Source organism: Vipera ursinii (genome assembly GCF_947247035.1).
Source record: "Vipera ursinii genome assembly, chromosome: 3".
NCBI classification, from domain to species: Eukaryota; Metazoa; Chordata; class Lepidosauria; order Squamata; family Viperidae; genus Vipera; species Vipera ursinii.
Genome location: NC_139516.1, coordinates 21,589,112 through 21,608,392, shown reverse-complemented (window position 1 = coordinate 21,608,392; position 19,281 = coordinate 21,589,112). Strand labels below are relative to the sequence as shown.

Genomic DNA, 19,281 nt, shown 5'->3' with positions numbered 1-19,281 from the left:
AATGGAAGGAGGGAGCTTTAGAGTTCACAAGGTTAATACTGTACGAAACAAAACTGTGACTGAATCTGGATGTTCTGCTTCTGATACCATGGAGCCTCCTCCCAGAAGGTAATAAGGAAAACAGGACATGAAGAGGATGTGTAGTATCCAAGACAATCTTGTGGACCCTGCTCAAGCAATGCTTATATGCTATGTCCTGGATAGAAGGGAGGGAACTGCCAATGATCTTTTCAGCCATCCTCACCACTCTCTGCACCGCCTGAAGCAGTGATGTTTCTAAACCAGACTGTGATGTTGTATGACAGGATGCTCTCAATCATTATTCTGTAGAAAGTAGTAAGGATAGGGGAAGGAAGATGTGTTTTTCTCATGCAATGCAGAAAATGCAGGCGCTGCTGTGCTCGCTTCACCAGTGAATTGCTGTTGAGCAACCAAGCCAGCCTTCTTGTTAACTGCATGCCCAGGAATTTGATGCTGGTAGTCATCTCCACAGGTGAATCATTAATGCACAGAGATATAATTCATAAGGCCCAGTACTGTTGTATCATCTGCGAATTTCAGAATATGATTGGTGACAAACCTAGCACAACAGTCATGGGTTAACAGCATCGGACTTAGGACGCAGTACTGAGGAGAACCTGTGCTCAAGAAAACGGTATTAGAAATATTTGTTCCAGCTCGCACATATTGGAGCCTGTTAGTAAGAAAATCAAAAATCCAGTTGCACAAAGGCGTGTTTAAGCCTAAAAGATCCAGTTTGTCTAATAAATGCTGAAGAATGATTGTGTTAAATGCCGAACTGAAGTCAACAAACAACAAATGTACATGAGTATTTCTTTCCTCTAAGTGCTTCAAGCTCAGCTGGAGAACAGAAAAATAGCATCCTCCATAGAGCGATTTGGTCGGTAAGCAAACTGAAGCGGGTCAAATGCTGGCAGGAGGCTAGATATAATAATGTCCTTTATCAGCTTCTCAAAGCATTCCATAATGATGGATGTCAGTGCAACCAGTAATCATTGAGGCCTGTAATTGTGGACTTTTTTGGCACTGGAAAAATGATGGCCATCTTAAGACACAATGGGACCACGGCCTGCTGCAATGAGAGATTGAAAATATATGTCAGAACACAAGCCAGCTCATCTGTGCATTCCTTACGAACACATCCAGGGATATTATCTGGGCCTGCTGCTTTCCGAATGTTAACTTTCCGCAGTGTTTTCTGGACAGATGTGACCTCAAAGCTAAGCACTTGCTCATCAGGATGGGGCACTGCTTTCCTAGCAGGAGTGAAATTCAATGCCTCAAATCTTCCAAAAAATGTATTCAGTTTGTTTAGGAAGTCTGTGTCGTCCTTGCATCTCAATGGAGCCACCTTATAATCCGTAATGGCCTGGATTAATCCATAATGACCTCAATGTAACATATGAATAACTCATTCCTAATTCTCAGCAGATGACAGCCTCTAACTCACTTGGAAAGCTAAATAGATGTAATATGTGAATGGTAGACTGCCAGAGAATTCTAGAACTATAACTAGAATAGGAAGTATTTTTAAAAATTCTGGGAATAGTAAACCATTTCTATATTGTCCATGATTCTAGGCTTTCATGAAATCACATGGCCAACTTCCATTCAAAGGAGACTTTGCTTAACTTCATATATCACACATTCCCCACCCCATGGTTAAAAGACTGCTAACTTATGTCCTGCCTGACTTAAAGATGCACTATGCATGATGGAGCAATCTAAAACCTGAACACCATCTAGGAATCCAGTTTCAAATCTCTACTGTTTCAGCCTTACACGTTCATGAGGATAAAACAACTATGACCCCAGTGAGCCCTGTCTTGAACTGCAGATTATAAATCTAATAAAAAAAGACTGTGTTCCAATGGCATAGATCAGGGGTCTCCAACCTTGGCAATTTTAAGACTTGTGGACTTCAACTCCCAGAATGGAAGTCCACAAGTCTTAAAGTTGCCAAGGTTGAGGACCCATGGCATAGATGACTTAGTATTCCCAAGAATTAACACTTGCCTAATTCTTGAAGTGCAAGATTGTCCTGGGAGAATCAAAACAGTCAAAATGAAAGCCACAATCATGTAAAGCTCTACCCTTTTTTATATATCTCATACATGTGACCGATATTTTTTTAAAAGCAGTGGGTTATGTGATCATAGCTGCTATTTTGACTTTTTTAAAGCCCCCACCCCCAACCCTGGTTAAGAGTCAAAAGATATGGCTTGGTATTCAGTGCAGACAAGGCTGGTCCAGACCTACCTCTTGGTCTGTTTCTCCATTATGCCATAATTATTATATCTTTTCCAAACTCTTCAGTTTTGTTTCTTCCTCTCCTCTCATCTGTGTGACCTCCCTGTTCATTTTTATTTCCTTGCCGGCTCCATTCTGTCGGTTAGAACTCTTTTTATCTCATCCTGTGATCTCCTGTTTATGTTTAGATTCTCTTCCCACTCTTCCGATTCCTGAAAATTACAAACCCCCGCCATTCAAATTCCTAGCATCAAATTTGTAGCATCGGATTTATTTTTTTGCTTCTTGTAGCAAATCTCTACCAATTTGCACCAGTTTCACTGATTTCCCCAAATGGCTTACAAAACTTTCTAAAAGAAGAAACTATAAATAGAAACATATAACATGTTAAAACAGTGAGTTAAAACAGTAATGAAAACTGCTAGAAACGGAATTAAGACTTGAAAGCATAGCTGCAATATAAATATATAGTTAATATTAAAAGCCCTGGGAGGAAAATTGTTCCTTAACACTGAAAAGATAATTAGGTAGTTGTCAGGTCAGGATACTCCCATACAGTACAGAGAAGGCAAGATTGTGGAAAGCAAAGCAGAGTTTTGCCAAGGTTTGGGGCATTTAGAACAAAGTTTTGGATGATGCCTCTGGATCAGAGGAAGCATCCCTTTAAATCATTTCAGGTCCAAAGTCATTAAGATTTTATAGCTTTGTACCAGCACCTTGAATAGGGCAAGAAATGAATAGGGAGCCAACAGAGATGGATTTGCTATGTTTCAGTGGGGTGCAATTGTGTTGGAGAAGTTGCAGTAAATAGAATATTCCTTTCTTTGGCCTGATACTAATAAAAAAGGTAAAGATTCCCCCGCACATGTGTGCTAATCGTTTCCAACTCTAGGGGCCGGTGCTCATCTCCGTTTCAAAGCCGAAGAGCCAGCGCTTGTCTGAGGACGTCTCCGTGGTCATGTGGCCGGCATGACTAGACGCCAAAGGCGCCCAGAACGCTGTTACCTTCCCACCGTAGTGGTCCCTATTTTTCTACTTGTATTTTTATGCGCTTTCGAACTGCTAGGTTGGCAGAAGCTGGGACGAGTAACAGGCGCTCACTCTGCTACGCGGCATTCAGGATTCGACCCGCCAAACTGCCGATCTTCTGATCGACAACTCAGCATCTTAACCCACTGAGCCACCGCGTCCCTGCCCTGATACTAATAGAACCGTCCAATAGACTGGACTTTGAATTCTATCAGCATCTTGATCAAACACCCTCAATATACATTTATTTATGTAAAAGAGTCTAAACTTTTTTTTCCCATGACTCCAGGAGATCAAATTCCAGTTGTTGTTGTTTTAAAAATATATTTAATAATTGGGGCTCTGGGTTATGTTCAAGCAATTAGTGCCATCTTCTGGTCAATGTGAAAAAAGTCCAAAATCATTCAGAAAAGAGATATTATTTTAATATTCAGCCTTGGCAATATGTAAATTTTGTTGTTTATTTATTTAGATGAGCTTCCTATCTATTTTTTAAAGTCACAAGGCAATTCTAAAATATTCTTGAAGCACTGACTGCTGCCAACACAGTCCTGTGTTCCTCCACCATTCTTCATTTATTTGGCCTCTGTGTGCTTCTTTTTATTTAATACATACATTCACAAATCAATTGATAGCTCTCCATAATGGTTAAAATATTTCACTCTGTTCATTGTCACTGAAGTGTTGCCCTATATATTTTTCTAATAGACCCACTAGAGAGCTTTTTGCAGGAGTAAATAATATTCCTGGATTTTATTTTTGTTATTGTTATATTTCTTGCAAAGAAATGGGATGGCAGATGATGAAAGGATAATATGGTGAAATCAACACTGATATAAATGTTATATGTAGGGAGTGATAGCGTGAGTGGTAAAGGTAAAGGTAAAGGTTCCCCTGCACATGTGTGCTAGTCGTTTCCAACTCTAGGGGCCGTTGCTCATCTCCGTTTCAAAGCTGAAGAGCCAACGCTTGTCCAAGGACGTCTCTGTGGTCATGTGGCTGGCATGACTAGACACCAAAGGTGCACGGAACGCTGTTACCTTCCCACCGAAGTGGTCCCTATTTTTCTACTTGCATTTTTACGTGCTTTCGAACTGCTAGGTTGGCAGAAGCTGGGACGAGTAACAGGCGCTCACTCTGTTATGCGGCACTCGGGATTCGACTCGCCAAACTGCCAACCTTCTGATTGACAAGCTCAGCGTCCTAACCCACTGAGCCACCGCGTGAGTGGTAGCATAGGCAATTATCAGATCTCAGTTCTCTGAGCTGCATTGCATCCCAGTATGCTTTTGGGTGGTCACTCCCCGAGCCCTTCATGGGATAGGGCTGAGTTATTTGCAGGACTGCCTGTCCCCAAATGTTTCTACCTATCCCATCAGATCTAGGCAAAGATGTATGCAATAGGTCTTACCAATTAAATAATGCCACCTGCCCTTTGGAGCTTCCTTCTCCTAGAGATTAGACTGGGGTTTTTTTGCAAGATCCAGAAGACATTGCTGTGTTTCAGGGCTTGTCGATTGGATAGTCAGTTAGACCCCTTGAGATGGTTATGTTAATTGTGATTCTACCAATTTTATTTTATTATTTTAATCCTTGGTTGTGTTTTTCACTGCTGTTAGCTTCCCAGAATCATCATAGTGAGATAGTTATATAAGGGGAATAAAATCAAAAAACTTAATTGAATAGAATGTTTTTTCTAAGAATGGAATCTCATGGTCCTCCAGCTATGGCTGAATTTCAGCTCCCCACAGCTTCAGTTGCATGTGCTGAGAAATGCTGGGAGCTGTTCAACCACATCCAAAGGTCCATGTTTTCCTAACTTAGCTCTGTTCAAGATAAAACTGGCTTCTCAACCTGGTAACCTTCTTGGTTGACTTTGTCTCCCATAATTTTTAGTCAATACAGTTAGCTTGGGGAAAGGATGGGGAAAGCTCATTAAATATTTAATGCAATATATCAGGCATACATATTGCATTAAGCCTGTGCACTAGTGAGACTTTTCACAGCCTGAGGTTTTTACTGTATGGTTTGTTGCAATGTTATTGATCAGGGGTTTTCAAACTTGGCCCTTTTATGACTTGAGGACTTCAACTCTCAGAATTCCTCAGCCAGTTGAAGTCCACAAGTCAAAAAAGGGCCATGTTTGAAGAACCCTGTTATTGATTGCTAAAGGAAAGGGCTGGATATGGGTGTGTGTGTAGGGGGTGTGTTGTGTGATACATTTGTAAATGATAACTTTATATTTTGTCTATCCCAAAAGGCAGAGTTAAAATAAGAAACCTGAAGAGTTGTCATATTTTTTTTTGAAAAAAGCCACATCAATTCTGAAATCCACTCAAAGTTGAAATGAATGGAAAAGGCATCACACTGTAATGTTCACTACTCTCAAGTTGCACTAGCAGAGTCAGCTGTTAGCCATGATCCAGCACAGATCCTCACACTCACTTAGGTCAGGCTTTCACAAGGGTTTAAGCCTGTGTAATGATACTTTCAATGCATAATCATCCCTCCACCCTTTCCATCCCCAAGACATATATACAAAATCACAAAGCAATCGCTGCAAAGGAAACCCTTTCCTAGAGACTTAAAGCTGCATTCTTCTTTAGCCAGCCTTGTAACCTTCAGAGCTCTGCACTGGAGTAAAACCACTGACTGGAGTGTATTCGAAGATTAAGACCTGTATGCATACATGGATGCCATACTCTCTTATATTATGTTCTGAACCAGCCCTCTTCTCGCAACCCCTATTCAAAAAGAAGAGTCTGGAGAGCGTCCAAGGCTAAAAGGCTTCTGCCAAGATTTAATTACGCAGTTAACAAAAACACTAGAGCTTGTCTTCTCAAGCGGAAAAGTTGCTTTCAGCAACCAGCCCCTCCCCAAACACTCCTTTTATAGAGAGCTCAGGGCGTGGTCTCCCTGTGCCTCCTCCCGAGGAGTCTCACAGCCTTTCTTTGTTTGTTCCTGCTCGACTGCCTCCTGCATCGGGCGTCCTTGAACAGGGCCAGCTGTGGGTCATCTTCCTCCGCACTCTCGGGCTCACGCAGCTGAGAAGAGGTCCCCGGCTGAGGACTCTGCAAAGCCTCCAAATCATCATCAGCCGGTTCGTTTCCCTCCTCCCCCACATCTGAGTCCTCCGATACATCGGAGCCGGCTGTCGGACCCACAGGCTGGCCCTGAGTCACAACATATTAAAACATGCACTGATAGTGTAACAACAGAAAAGTGCATTAGCGTTTACAGGAACTGCAAACCCTGGATGACTGCAGAGGTGCGAACACTCCTGAGAGCCCGGGATTCTGCCTTTAAGGCAGGGGACAGGGACACATACAAAGAGACCAGGGCAAATCTCAGAAGAGGCATTAGGATGGCAAAACAGCAATATAAACACAAGGTGAAGAACCACCTAGCAGACAACAATCCGAGCCAAGTGTGGCAGGGACTACAGCACTTAACCAACCACAAGGGCAGTTTGAGGAGCAAGGTTAACACTGATGCCTCATGGGCAGAGGAGCTTAATATCTTCTTCGCTCGCTACAAGGTGAAAAGACCAGACCCCATAGCCTCTGCTGGCCGGCCTTCTGATTTTCAGCAACTCACCCTATTTGAAGACCAAGTGAGAACTGTATTGAAGGCTGTGAATCCCAGGAAAGCCGTAGGCCCAGATGGGGTGCTGGGGATAGTGGTTAAGAACTGTGCCGACCAATTAGCAGGGGTCCTGACAAGGATTTTTAACATCTCCTTGCAAACGGCAAACCATCATGCTTGAAAGCAGCTACCATTGTCCCAGTCCCAAAGAAAACTGCAGTTGAGTGCCTGAATGACTACAGATCTGTTGCATTAACGTCTGTAGTCATGAAATGCTTTGAAAGACTGGTTCTCCAACATCTCAGGACATGCTTCCCACTGGATTCCGATGCCATAGCTACTGCTTTACACTCTGTAGCAAGTCATCTTGAGAAACCTGGAAGCTGTCAGGATGCTTTTTGTTGATTATAGCTCGGCTTTCAACACCATTTTGCCGAGCACTCTCATCGAAAAGCTGACTGACTTGAAATTTTCCCCCTCCATCTGCGATTGGATTCAAGACTTTCTCAGGGACCGGTTACAAACAGTGAGGGTCGGGTCTGCTTTATCCACCCCCCTGAAGCTTTGCACCAGCTTGCCACAGGGCTGCGTGCTTAGCCCCTACCTGTACTCATTGTACACATATGACTGTGTATCATCCGACCCATCTACTGCAATAATTAAGTTCGCAGATGATATTACCGTAGTGGGTCTTATTACAGGGGGGAGGTACAAAAACTATCCATATGGTGTTGCACCTGAACATTGGCAAGACGAAAGAGATGGTGCTAGACATCCGGAGGAAAAAGGAGGAACCTGCCCCACTTTACATCAGGGAGGACTGTGTGGAGAGAGTTTCCTCCTTTAAATTTCTGGGAGTCTACCTCTGCGATGATCTGACCTGGAAAGTTAATACAACCCAGGTGGCCAGAAAGGCCCAACAGAGGCTTCACTTTCTCAGGGTCTTGTGGAAGAACAGGGTAGAACAATGGCTAATGACCCTCTTTTACCGGTCTACTATAGGGAGCGTCCTCTTGTACTGTATTGTGGTTTGGTATGCTGGTCTGACAGCCGCGGTTAGGAAAGCATTGCAGAGGGTGGTGAGCACAGCACAAGACATTGTGGGCTGTTTCCTGACACCACTGGATGACATTGCCAGGGCTTGTTGCCTTGGAAGAGTGAGGAAAATTCTCAGGGATGACTCACACCCTGGACAGTATCTCTTTACTCTCCTACCATCGGGTAGGAGATATAGGAGTATAGCCAGCCGTACCAACAGGCTGAAGAACAGCTTTTATCCATGGGCTGTTAGGCTTTTGAACGGGAAATAATTTTATAAACTTTATGCATGATTGACTTGCGAGGCCGGTGTGTTGTGCAATTAGCTCACATGGTGTAATAAGGTGGAGGGTTTGTGTCACTGTAAGTTGAGGGTGGGGGCACGAAGGAAGGCTCAGCCAATCTCAATGTATACATGGTTGTACTTTGACAATAAAGGTTCATTCATTCATAAGGTTATGTCTAGAAAACAAAGAACACCAGTCAATGTGTTAACACATTGATAACACCAGTCAGTGTGTTGTTTAGTTGGTTTTGTTTACTTTATATGAACTTTTTTTGTCTAAAAATCTTCAGAGATAGAGCAGATACAAATCCCTCAATAGCCAGCCCTGAGATGTCCTAGTCCTTCTGAGTGATCAGAAATTTAGAGGAAGTGGTAGGGCTTGGCAGAGCCTGGGGTGTCAGAATAGTCCCAGCTGTTATTGTCACTGCTACCACAGTGCCTGGCACCACCTTCTCCCTTTTCCTCCTCTGTGAATCTTCTCCAAAAATGGCAATTGGGAGACATGGCAGCGACTCTTTTGCAGCAGATGGCGGTTACGGCTCCATCTTTCCTTCGTAACCTTTTCCTAATGTTGGCATACACACACACCAGTCTCCTGGGGTTTCCACAGCTGGCTCCTCTGATAACACTTGCCTCTTGTTGCTGAGTAGCCCATCCATGCATCCATTGAAAGAATAAAAGCATTGCTAGCTCTGTTACCACCCCTGGTCCACTATCACTTCCACCAAAGTGGAACCATGTGCCTCTTCCTCTTGCCTGGCTCAACCATTTTGGGAACAATGTGCCAAAAGGTAAAGTGATTGCTGTCTAATTAGATATTAACCCTAGCAATTGCATTTTGGTTGCAAAGTGTGCTGTCTAACAGTAATACTAGTTTTTATCCTCCCAAGCCTTTTGAAATTTGTGGTTTTTAACTTTCATCCTATTGAATATCAACTGAGCATTTTTAGCTGTGCTCTGAAACAGCTTTGTTTATATTTTTATGCAGCATTTTGCTCTCTGCTGTGTTTCAAATGTGGCAAGCAAATGCATCTATGGGTCTTTCATTGATTTTTATGGATGTGCATCTTAGTGAATTAAAATACCAGAAGGTATCAAACTGATTCCTCAGTGTTGGAAATCAGCTTTGTACACATCACCTTTCAGCACCTATAAACCTACTGACCACAGGGAAGTACATGTGAAGATAGATAAAAACAGAGGGATTTTTATCTTCTTTCCTTGTTTACAAAACTTTGCATTTCTCTAGCAAGCCTTTTACAGATAGTCTGAAAGTCTTCATTACTTCATTATTGCCATTATTTTTCCTTCCTCTCCCAGTTCAGTTCTTTTTTTCTTCTGTCTTTGAACTGTGAAATTCTGGGACTTCTAGCTCCTCTCTCCATAATGGAGGACAGCATGCTACAAGTTTTTTTTAGCTGTAGAAAGATTAAAGAAATGTAAGTTTCCTACCTGCTCTTTCCTAAAGAAAATTCATCCTTATTTTTTTTTTCACCTGAAGCACCAGTTTCAAGAATATTTTCTTCTAAAAGATACACTCCTAACTTCATGTCTATGGAGATTCTCAGTCATCTAGGTCATGGTTGTCCCAAAGGTGCTTTTTTCGCAAGGCAACTGGACATTTTTGTTTTTCTTGAAAACATTTTGCTTCTCATCCAAGAAGCTTCTTCAGCTCTGACTGGATGGTGGGGAATGGAAGGATCTATACTCCTTGTGGACAAGAAACAAGAAAATCCAGTTGCCTGGTGAAAAAAAGCACCTTTGGGACTCCTAACTTCAATGATATTTTTCTCCATGGATTCCTTCCACCATGAACCCCCCCACACACACACACAGCCTCTTTGCCATTTCTTCCCTAGCTGCCAATTGATTGATTGATGTGTCAGGTATTCATTTGCAGATTAGTTGGATAGACGTGATGTACACTATGCCAATCAGAAAGTTATTTAATAACGTAAATATTTATTAATGTAACTAAAATCTATCATAGCTAAGCTTTTCAAGACCTGCTAATAAAAACTGAAGGGAAATGTACACGTCCCAAAGACAATGTTTGTGGAATCCAATATGGGTCACCTTAATCTTCCGAGTTTTTGAACTTCTCTGCAACTTGCTAATAAAAACACATTTTATTGAGTCTGGGTTGATCCAGTTCTCATTGCAAGCACTTACCGATTGCTCCAGCATCAGATGAACTAGCAAACCATGGCCAGTCCCAGTTTACTGATAAACAAACATTTTGAAGTTCCTGGACAGCTAATATTTCCTGATTTTTGCTTATTAACTATATACAAAAAATAAAATAATAAAGTCTGTGTAAAATATATGTGTCCCAACTAAGTTAAAGCTACACTTTCTGGCTGGCTGGCTGTGTAGCAATGTTTGTGTGTAAAGAGATTTATTTTTCACCATTTCCATTTCCACTCAGATTAAAAAATGGCATGAATTCTTACAGTATCCTATTTTTACATCCAAAGACCAGAAGGGAGGATTAATCTCTAATTAATTCTCCTGTCCAGATTATGTCTAATGATGCAAGTAAAGCAACAACCAGCCTAGTTTTCAAACTGTGACTCGTGTGTTCTGTTTTAACTGCAGTTCAACATATGCTCATGGTTCAGCTGGCTTGGTTGGTTATGCACAAGGAGCTGTTGTGTGGTTTGCCTGCCCCACAGTATGAGAGTTCTCTTTACGGACAAGGCCTCCCCTAGTTCTAATTTCTCTCCACGGATGGACATTTTCTCAAACATTATAAGCAACTGTCACTTCAACCTGGGCAGGAGAGGAGATTCATCACCACAGTATGAGCAACCCAATTATTTCTCAGGGCAACAATATTAATAAGATGTGTCCACAGAGCCAGAAGAGATCTGAATGCTGTACTTCACAACCCAATACTTAGATCCTTAAAACAGATTGTAAAGGTTTCTTTTTAGAAACTCTTTACAAAGCAATCATGAAATAATGGCAAACAGCATGCGTTGCCATGTGGGCTGCCCTCATTCCACTCCTGTCACACCATTATCTTGCCAATATATATTTTTTTAATCTTGGCATTGTGATAGATCTGGCAGGGTAGCAGTTGTGAACAAGTCAACACGTTCCAGGGATGAGTCATCTAGCAACGCTGGCACTGTGAAATAACTCAGGATAGATCAACATCTGATACATTCAACACTTTCCTGCAGAAGTTTATTGAATCAAGCTGTGAGAACTTTTCACAGTTGAAAAACATTTGCAAGCTTTCTCTTGCTTCCTTTCTGCTTTTGTGTGCATGGAGAATGAGACACAGCAAATAGCTTGTAATGGCTGGAAAATTAAAACTAGATAGATAGATAGATAGATAGATAGATAGATAGATAGATAGATAGATAGATAGATAGATGATAGACAGACAGACAGATAGATAGATGATAGATAGATAGTTGTTTCATGAAACTAATGAAATTATAATTTTCTCCTTTCACTGGCTTTGATAAGTTTAATTGGCATTAAAAAAAATCATTAAGCAGCTGCTTGTATTTTTTTTTAAAAAACTTCACATTTGGAAGAATTTGTAGAGTATATTGATTGAAGTCCAATATACCACCTCCATTCTGTGAAAAAAAGTAAAGGTGGCAGTTGCAACTGTGGAATTTGAAACTCCTCCCTTTTTTCATGGGTATTGCACATGTGACACATACATATACAAATCGTGTGGAGTTTCAATCACAGAGTTACCAGAAACTGGGAAGTAGGCAATTAATAAATTATTGCTTTTTTAGATCATGAGCCATTGAGAGTGTATATATGATATAATCAAACAAATGTTTCAGCCTTGGAATATTTATGAATTAACCATTTGTGGCTTATTTAATAATCTATGATTGAGCAAACCAAAGATCAGTGCAAGAAAAATCTGTTTCTGTTCCCTCACATATACATACACACCAAATTTAGCATTAAAGTAAATGTTTAACCTAGAACTAATCTAGAACCTTTCTGCAGTAGAAACTGCAATTATTCATTTAGAAGATGTTTTCATTTTATCCAGTTTCTTTTTTTTCACGTTTTATTGATTTTTTTAAAACATAAATCACATAATAGTTAACTGTATTTGCTAGGTTTACATTTGTAAAGAGAAATAATTAACAATTGGTTTCTATAATCCATAATCCACATATTCAAACAAATGTTTCTTTTGTCAATATTCTCTCTGGTAGATCCCATCATCTATATTCTTAATTTCTTTTTCACTTTAATGTTTTTCCTTTGACCAGTATCTTTCTTGCTGAATCAGAAACTTTTTCCATATTTTTTTTTCCAACCAGTTATACAATTTATTCCAAATTTCATAATAATCTGTTTCACTTTTATCCTTGAGTTCTAGTCTACCTATCCATTTCAGCACAGGATAAAATCTTATTTATTACCTCTTCTTCTGAGAGTGTCTCATTATCTTTCCATCTCTGTGCAAAGGCTAATCTTGCTGCTGTTAGCACGTGCAGTAGTAGGTATAGAGATCCTTTATTGTATTTATCCTTGGTAATACCTAGCAGAAAGAGTTCTGGCTTTAACTCGATGATCTGCATTAGTATCTCTTCTAACCACTGTTTTATCAAATGCCAAAATGTTTGTGCTTTTGGGCATTCCCACCACATATGGTAGGAGGTCCCTAGCGATTCTTTGCATTTCCAACATTTCGGTGAGGTCTTTTTATCCATTTTAGCTAATCTCACAGGGGGGAGGTGCCACCTGTAGAACATCTTATATAAGTTTTCTTTGTATACAGTAGCTAATGTGAGCTTCCTATTCCTTTCCCATAATTCTTGCCAGTTGTCTATGTCAATACCATAACCAAAATTTTTACTCCAAATTAACAGTGTCTTTTACTTGCTCATCCATCATATCCTGTTCCAATAAATATTGATATGCTTTTTTTCTTTTTCCTCCGTGCTTAATAAAATTTTATCTGATTCTGTATGTTTTAGTTTTATTCCCCATTCCTTTTTATCCTTCATATATCACGATTGTATTTGGAGGTACGCCCACCATTCAAGTTCTATCCCTTCTTCTAACAACTTTTTCCTCGATTTTACTTCTCCTTCGTCTAAGATGTCTTTGTATGTGGTCACCTTTCCTAATTTCATGAAATTTGGGTGTATGAGCATCTCCAATGTGGATAACCAATTAGGATTTCCATATAATTGCGTTTTTTAATTCTAACCCATACATCTAATAGTGCCCGTCTGATGTAATGTTTCTGGAAGTATTGATGAGCCTTGTGCTTTCCTTCCCAAAGAATTGCGTGCCACCCTATCTGCATATCATGGCCTTCTAAGACTAATAATCTCCTGTTTCTCAAATGCATCCACTCTTTCGCCCAGGTGAGCGTGGCTGCTTGATATTTTTCCCATTTTATCCAGTTTCAACAGTGCCTTGTAATTTTAAGTATGAGAAGAATCTACCTCATCTCTGGAATAGCATTGTTGTGTTCACATTACATGTTATATCCAACAAACTAAACCATATTATGGCTTAGGGATGTACAAAACCTAACAATCCAATCCTCCTTTATAACACATTTAGCCAGTTATTCTGGAGCAATCCATTAATCCTTCAAATTAGTAGTAGTTTCTGGTGATTTGTGGTGATTGTGGTGTCATGGACATGGTCTAAGTCCCCAAACAAGGCTGTTTTGTTTGGAAAACTACATCACAGATAGCTTGGCAATTCTGAAGAAGAACAGTTCTCACTGTTGGAATATTTGGTTTTGCACATTCTGATTATGGCTTAACACAGACATGTCAAACACAAGGCCCGGGGGCCAGATGCGGCCCGCGAAATGGTTTCATGCGGCCCGCAAAGCCATCCTGGAACAGTGAGGGAACGGCCCCCACTGCCTTAGCCCTGGCCCAGAGACCCTCCTTCTGCCAGAGACCCTCAGATCTGTCCCACTCCTGCCCAGGCCTCCATAGGCACCCTTGATGCAAACGATGTAGAGCTGGCCATGCCCACCCAGTAGGCCATACACACTCTAGCCACGCCCACCCAGTAGGCCATGCCCACCCTGGCTATACCCACCTGGCCCCCTGAGGGCAACCACAATGCTGATGCGGCCCTCAATGAAATTGAGTTTGACACCCCTGGCTTAACAGAATAGGCTACTTAGCACGCTAAAAATGCATTACATCCAAACACAAAATACCTAGTTTTTTACCCTAGTCTAGGAAGTTAAACAAATCCAATCAAGATTTAGCTGTAGATCTTGATGAGTGGAAGCTTATACTGCATTTTCATGTAGACCTCTGGGACCTTGGTCTAGATAATGGGCTGCATTCTTTTTTTGAACAATGTTTTCCAGCAGTTTTCAGTAAGGATATTTGCAAATTTAATGGAAAGGGGCACTGAAAATGAAACCCAAACTCTCAGTAACGTAATGTCTGAATCAAATGCCAAATTTTCCATAGTATTCTCTTCATTATGTCAATAAGGAACCTGAGAATTAATGAAACACAGCTGCTATTTAATGTATCAGGTCTGTGTTTAACTACTGATAGTTTGAGATCTCCCAAATGGTTTTTTTTCTCCCCCCAATATATATATTTTCCCACAGAGAAGCTAAGAGGTTTGGCAGAGCAGAATGGAATTAGAATCTTCTCTCATTGTGTTTATAAAATCAGGAAATGTTGACTTTTTTATATGTAAAGCACAGTTTTAAAATGAACTTTTCTGTGGGAACTGCCATTTCATAATAGACAAATATCTGCTTGAGAGACTAAGTAAAAAAACAAAAAACTCAGTTCATCTATTTTCTATTGAATTACAAGAGTAACCAATTTGAGAGGCAGACAAGGCAGCACCAGTAGAAACTACATGGATCAGCAATGAATGGACAAAATAGGTTAGACATCATTTATCACATACACATATACATACCATTAGCAATACAGCAAGGAAAAATGAAAGAAAGCAACTGGAGTTGACTTCACTAGGAGTGTACTTTTTATATACATACAGTACATCTGAAAATGCCAGTTACATATTGGTATAAAAATATGTTCTGTTACTTCCCCAAATTGGCAAAACCAATGCCTTCAGAAAGACCCCACACAAGTTTATTATAAAGAAAAGTGATCGCTCCTTTATTGTGTGTGACAGAGATGAGTTAGGGAGCTTCCAGGAGCCTGTTTCAGTGCTGGGATGGGGGAAATGTCAGTTGCAGGCTTCTAGGAGAGGAAACCATGGAAAACATGCAATGGATGTTCAATATAATTGCATAGGAGAATTTCACCTAGCTCTTACTATCCTACCCAAGTCTAACCACCTTCAGAGCAACAGTATATGACATCAGGAATTACTTAGGCAATGGCTACTATAGCTAAGGATTCTGAGAACTGACACCCAGCATATCTGGAGAATTAGATGTAGAAGACTGAATTTAGGACATGGTGGTGTGTTCAGCTGGACTAACAAAAGCAGCTCTACACCATGCTCTCTGTAATTGTGTCTGACACTGCACTTTTGTTCTTCTACTGAACCTATCCCAATGCCTTGTGACTTTTTCAATGTCAATATGTGTACCTGGTTCTGGTTTACAGGCATTCTTCAAATGTGCAAATGTTGTTGCAAGAGATGTAGTTCTACTTTCCCCTCCCTATGTTCACTTCTGTGCACTGGAGAATGCTTAAGAGAATATAGACTGCAGCCTTGGTGAATTCTCACATGCCACTGTACAATATTTGCAATATTCTCAACAGTACAAAATGTGTAGACTTGAAGATAAAATTTTGAATTATGCAAACAGCAAGCGACCGGTTCCTTTGAAAGGAATCCTTAACTTCCGCAACTATTCCATAAGGCTTTTCATGCTTGTACATTAGTCTGGCAGCTGAACCTATGGTGCATGATCTTTACATTCAATGGGGTGTATAGGCAAGCGCAACAATAAAAGTCTTGACATTCTAATTAGGCCCCAATATTAAGTTACATGAATCAGTCTTCATAATGGTCTCAATGAAACTGAAGGGCATAAGGCAGATTAGTAGATGTTGGGTCATGCAGAAGGCTGATACAAGACTTAGATTCAAATCAATTTTTTCCCTAGCTCAGCAATCATGGACAGCCACCTTCATAATTGTGTACCTAGATGCAATTTGCTGAGAAAGTCTCATATAAAATAATAGTGTCTATCCTGGATAAACTATTTTAAATTAGCCTATATTTGAATGCTCACTATATGTTACTGCATATAATGGGGAGAAAAAACTGTTATATTTCAAAGCAGCATGAACTAAGATGACTACTTCAGTTTACTAAGCAAATCTTCCAGAAAATTTTACTAACTTTAGATGAGTTCCATTCAATAACTTATTAAGAGCAACTATTAAAAGTTATTTTTCAACTAAAGATTTTTTTTTTAATCCAAGGGGTTTGTTTGTGGGTTTTTTTTGGGGGGGGGCTAGTACAGTGGTTTTCACCAGGAAGCCTAAGACTGCCATCTGCTGTCCATTTAATTATACAACAGCCTTATTTATTCTAATATGAATAAAGGACAGTCTTATGCACCAATCAGAAATGAAATTGTACTTTAACTAGAATCTCAAATAAATTCAGATATGACAGCATGTTTCCTCATCAACTTCCTCCCCCAGAGTAGAAGCAGGGGAGCCATTTTCAGTGTAACACATAAAAATAAAGGTTTTGATTATTAGCAAACACTGAAGCTTATTAAATGCCCTCTTCAAAGACCCCCACCCACAACCCACAACCCTTTTCTGCATGCCTTAAATACCACAAATTACTTTAAGGAATTTCTATGCATGCCCAAAAATATGCATTTTACAGCATATTATGGTGTTAAATTATTATTGATATAGACAAGTATTAGTTTTATTCCTCTTAATTTCTCTTAGTCGCTTGACCAACTTGAATTATTGATTTAAGGCACTCACTCCACAAAAATGTTATTTCTGGCCTGAGATTGCTCTTTTTTTTCTTTTTCTTTTTTTTTAGAAAAAATTGCATTGCAGATAATCATCCTGATCAAACTAAAAACATTTCTAAAATTGGGAAAAATTAAGTACATTATATACACAACCAATTTTTTGTTTTAAATTACAACCTACTTGTTTTCTTTTTTAAAAAAACACTAATTAAAGTCTACTTAAATACTGTAAAGTTTTAAATATCATAATAATATTTTCAGTAAACTACTACATATCTACCAGTCTATTGGCCCCTTTGAAAGAAATACTTTATTTAAATTTTGCATATATACCGGTAGTAACATATTCCAAAACAGATCTTCTATGCCACATAAATAAGTATATTTCTGTCCTTGCTTCAAAAACCTTCATATGTTTAAATTATTGAAGCAAACAGCTATGTCTTGCTTCTCTTTCGTAATAACTTTTTAAAAAATTGTTCATTGTTATTTTCACTGGTAAAATATAACTGTATTTCCAGAATACATAATGGACCATTAGTTTTTTTTTTAATATGTTAACTTCTGAACTTTACAGTAAAAGTTAAAAGGAATTTCTTGTAGAAAGTCTCATGGAATGTGTATTTTATAGAGTTGAGCTTGGTTTATATTAATACGAAGTGAAAAATTCTTTGAACAAACCAGAGAATGTGCGCCATTCAAAATTTCAAAGTGCAAGTGAGTGTTTGTGAAACTATTATTCAAGGCAACTGGCCAACATTTTGCTAGAAACTCTGTGTAGTCCAAACACCACGGCAGGTAGGTTTGCTTCAGCTTGGATCAACTGTGCCCATCCAAAATTCAGAATCCACAATGTTCCATGTCAGGCAACCTGAGAGAGGTGATTCTTCCATCCATCCTCTGGAGATTTATTTTTGAGAAATTCTGCATCAAGCCCAGAAACAGTAAGCATGCCTGCTCTCGTAATTTGGCAGGAAAGAAGGGGTAGAGAAGTCCCTAGTGCACTAGAGTAACTAAAAAATGGAAACTGGGACTGTCCCCTGTCTTCTGGACTCAGCACCAATGGCGTAAGACAGTACTCAGGCAGAATTGCTCTCCGCTGAACACTTCTGCAACTCCAAGATAATCTGTTTCCTTTCCTCTTACAAATCTCCATCTGCAGGCGGTTGACACAACTGGTAGATTCTGTAAAAATGTGAAGAAGAAGACACTTAAGGACAAAGAGGCAGACCAAAGTAAACCAAATTGTTTTAAAACAACCGTGCTCAAAGTCTTGCCCTCCAGACCTTAAGACTCCAATAACTTTCATAAATTCCTACAAGCTGGTGGAGAAATTAGGAATTAGGGAATTGTAGTCCACAATATCTGAAGACAATATGCATATTTGTTTACTTATTTTATTTATCACTGGACGTATGAGATTGTGCAACTCAACATGACTTTGGGTGGTGTACAACAACAAAAAGCAAACTACAAATCTAAAATGAGCCACTTAAATGCACACAATGTATAAACATAGATAAACATAAATCATAGACTAAAAAATGGCGTCCTGCACCATAATAAACTAAGAGGGGACTCCATTCAAGGGGCCACCAAATGCCTGGAGTAAAAGTCAGGTCCTGTTTGAGATAGGGGTGTGTTAAATTACCTCCATTAAAGATATAGGTGATTAAAAGTAAACTTTAATTCACCAATGAAATGTAAAGATTCCTTTGAATGCTCCTTTTTCCTCTGGAAAAGAGCGAAATGATATGAACATGCAAAACTAATTCATGTTGATGAGGTAAATAGACCATTTTGTCCTCTACTGTTTCAGCAGGTTTTTCTGATTTCAACTATGCCCAAAGGTGTTTTTTCAAAAGGCAACTGGATTTTATTTGTTTTTCCTTGAAGATGTTTCACTTCATCTGAACTGAACTGAAGAAGCTCTTTGGATAAGAAGCAAAACGTCTTCAAGGAAAAACAAAGAAAATCCAGTTTCCTTTTGAAAAAGCACCTTTAGGACAACCATGACCTGGATGACTGAGAATTTCCACAGACATTTTCTTCAACTACCGTATATTTATTTATTTATTTATTTATTTATTTATTTATTTATTTATTTATTTATTTATTTATTTATTTATTTATTTATTTATTTATT

General features: G+C 39.5%; 1 protein-coding gene across 1 annotated transcript in view; it reads right to left on the bottom strand.

The window, feature by feature from the left end:
• Positions 1 to 15,097: 15,097 nt before the first annotated feature.
• PREX1 (phosphatidylinositol-3,4,5-trisphosphate dependent Rac exchange factor 1) overlaps positions 15,098 to 19,281 on the bottom strand; it is a 222,180-nt gene continuing 217,996 nt past the window's right edge. Inside the window, exon 40 of the mRNA XM_083358786.1 lies at positions 15,098 to 18,320. Within this exon, the coding sequence (XP_083214912.1) occupies positions 18,278 to 18,320 (43 nt within the window). The 3' untranslated portion in view covers positions 15,098 to 18,277. The remainder of the gene's footprint in view (positions 18,321 to 19,281) is intronic.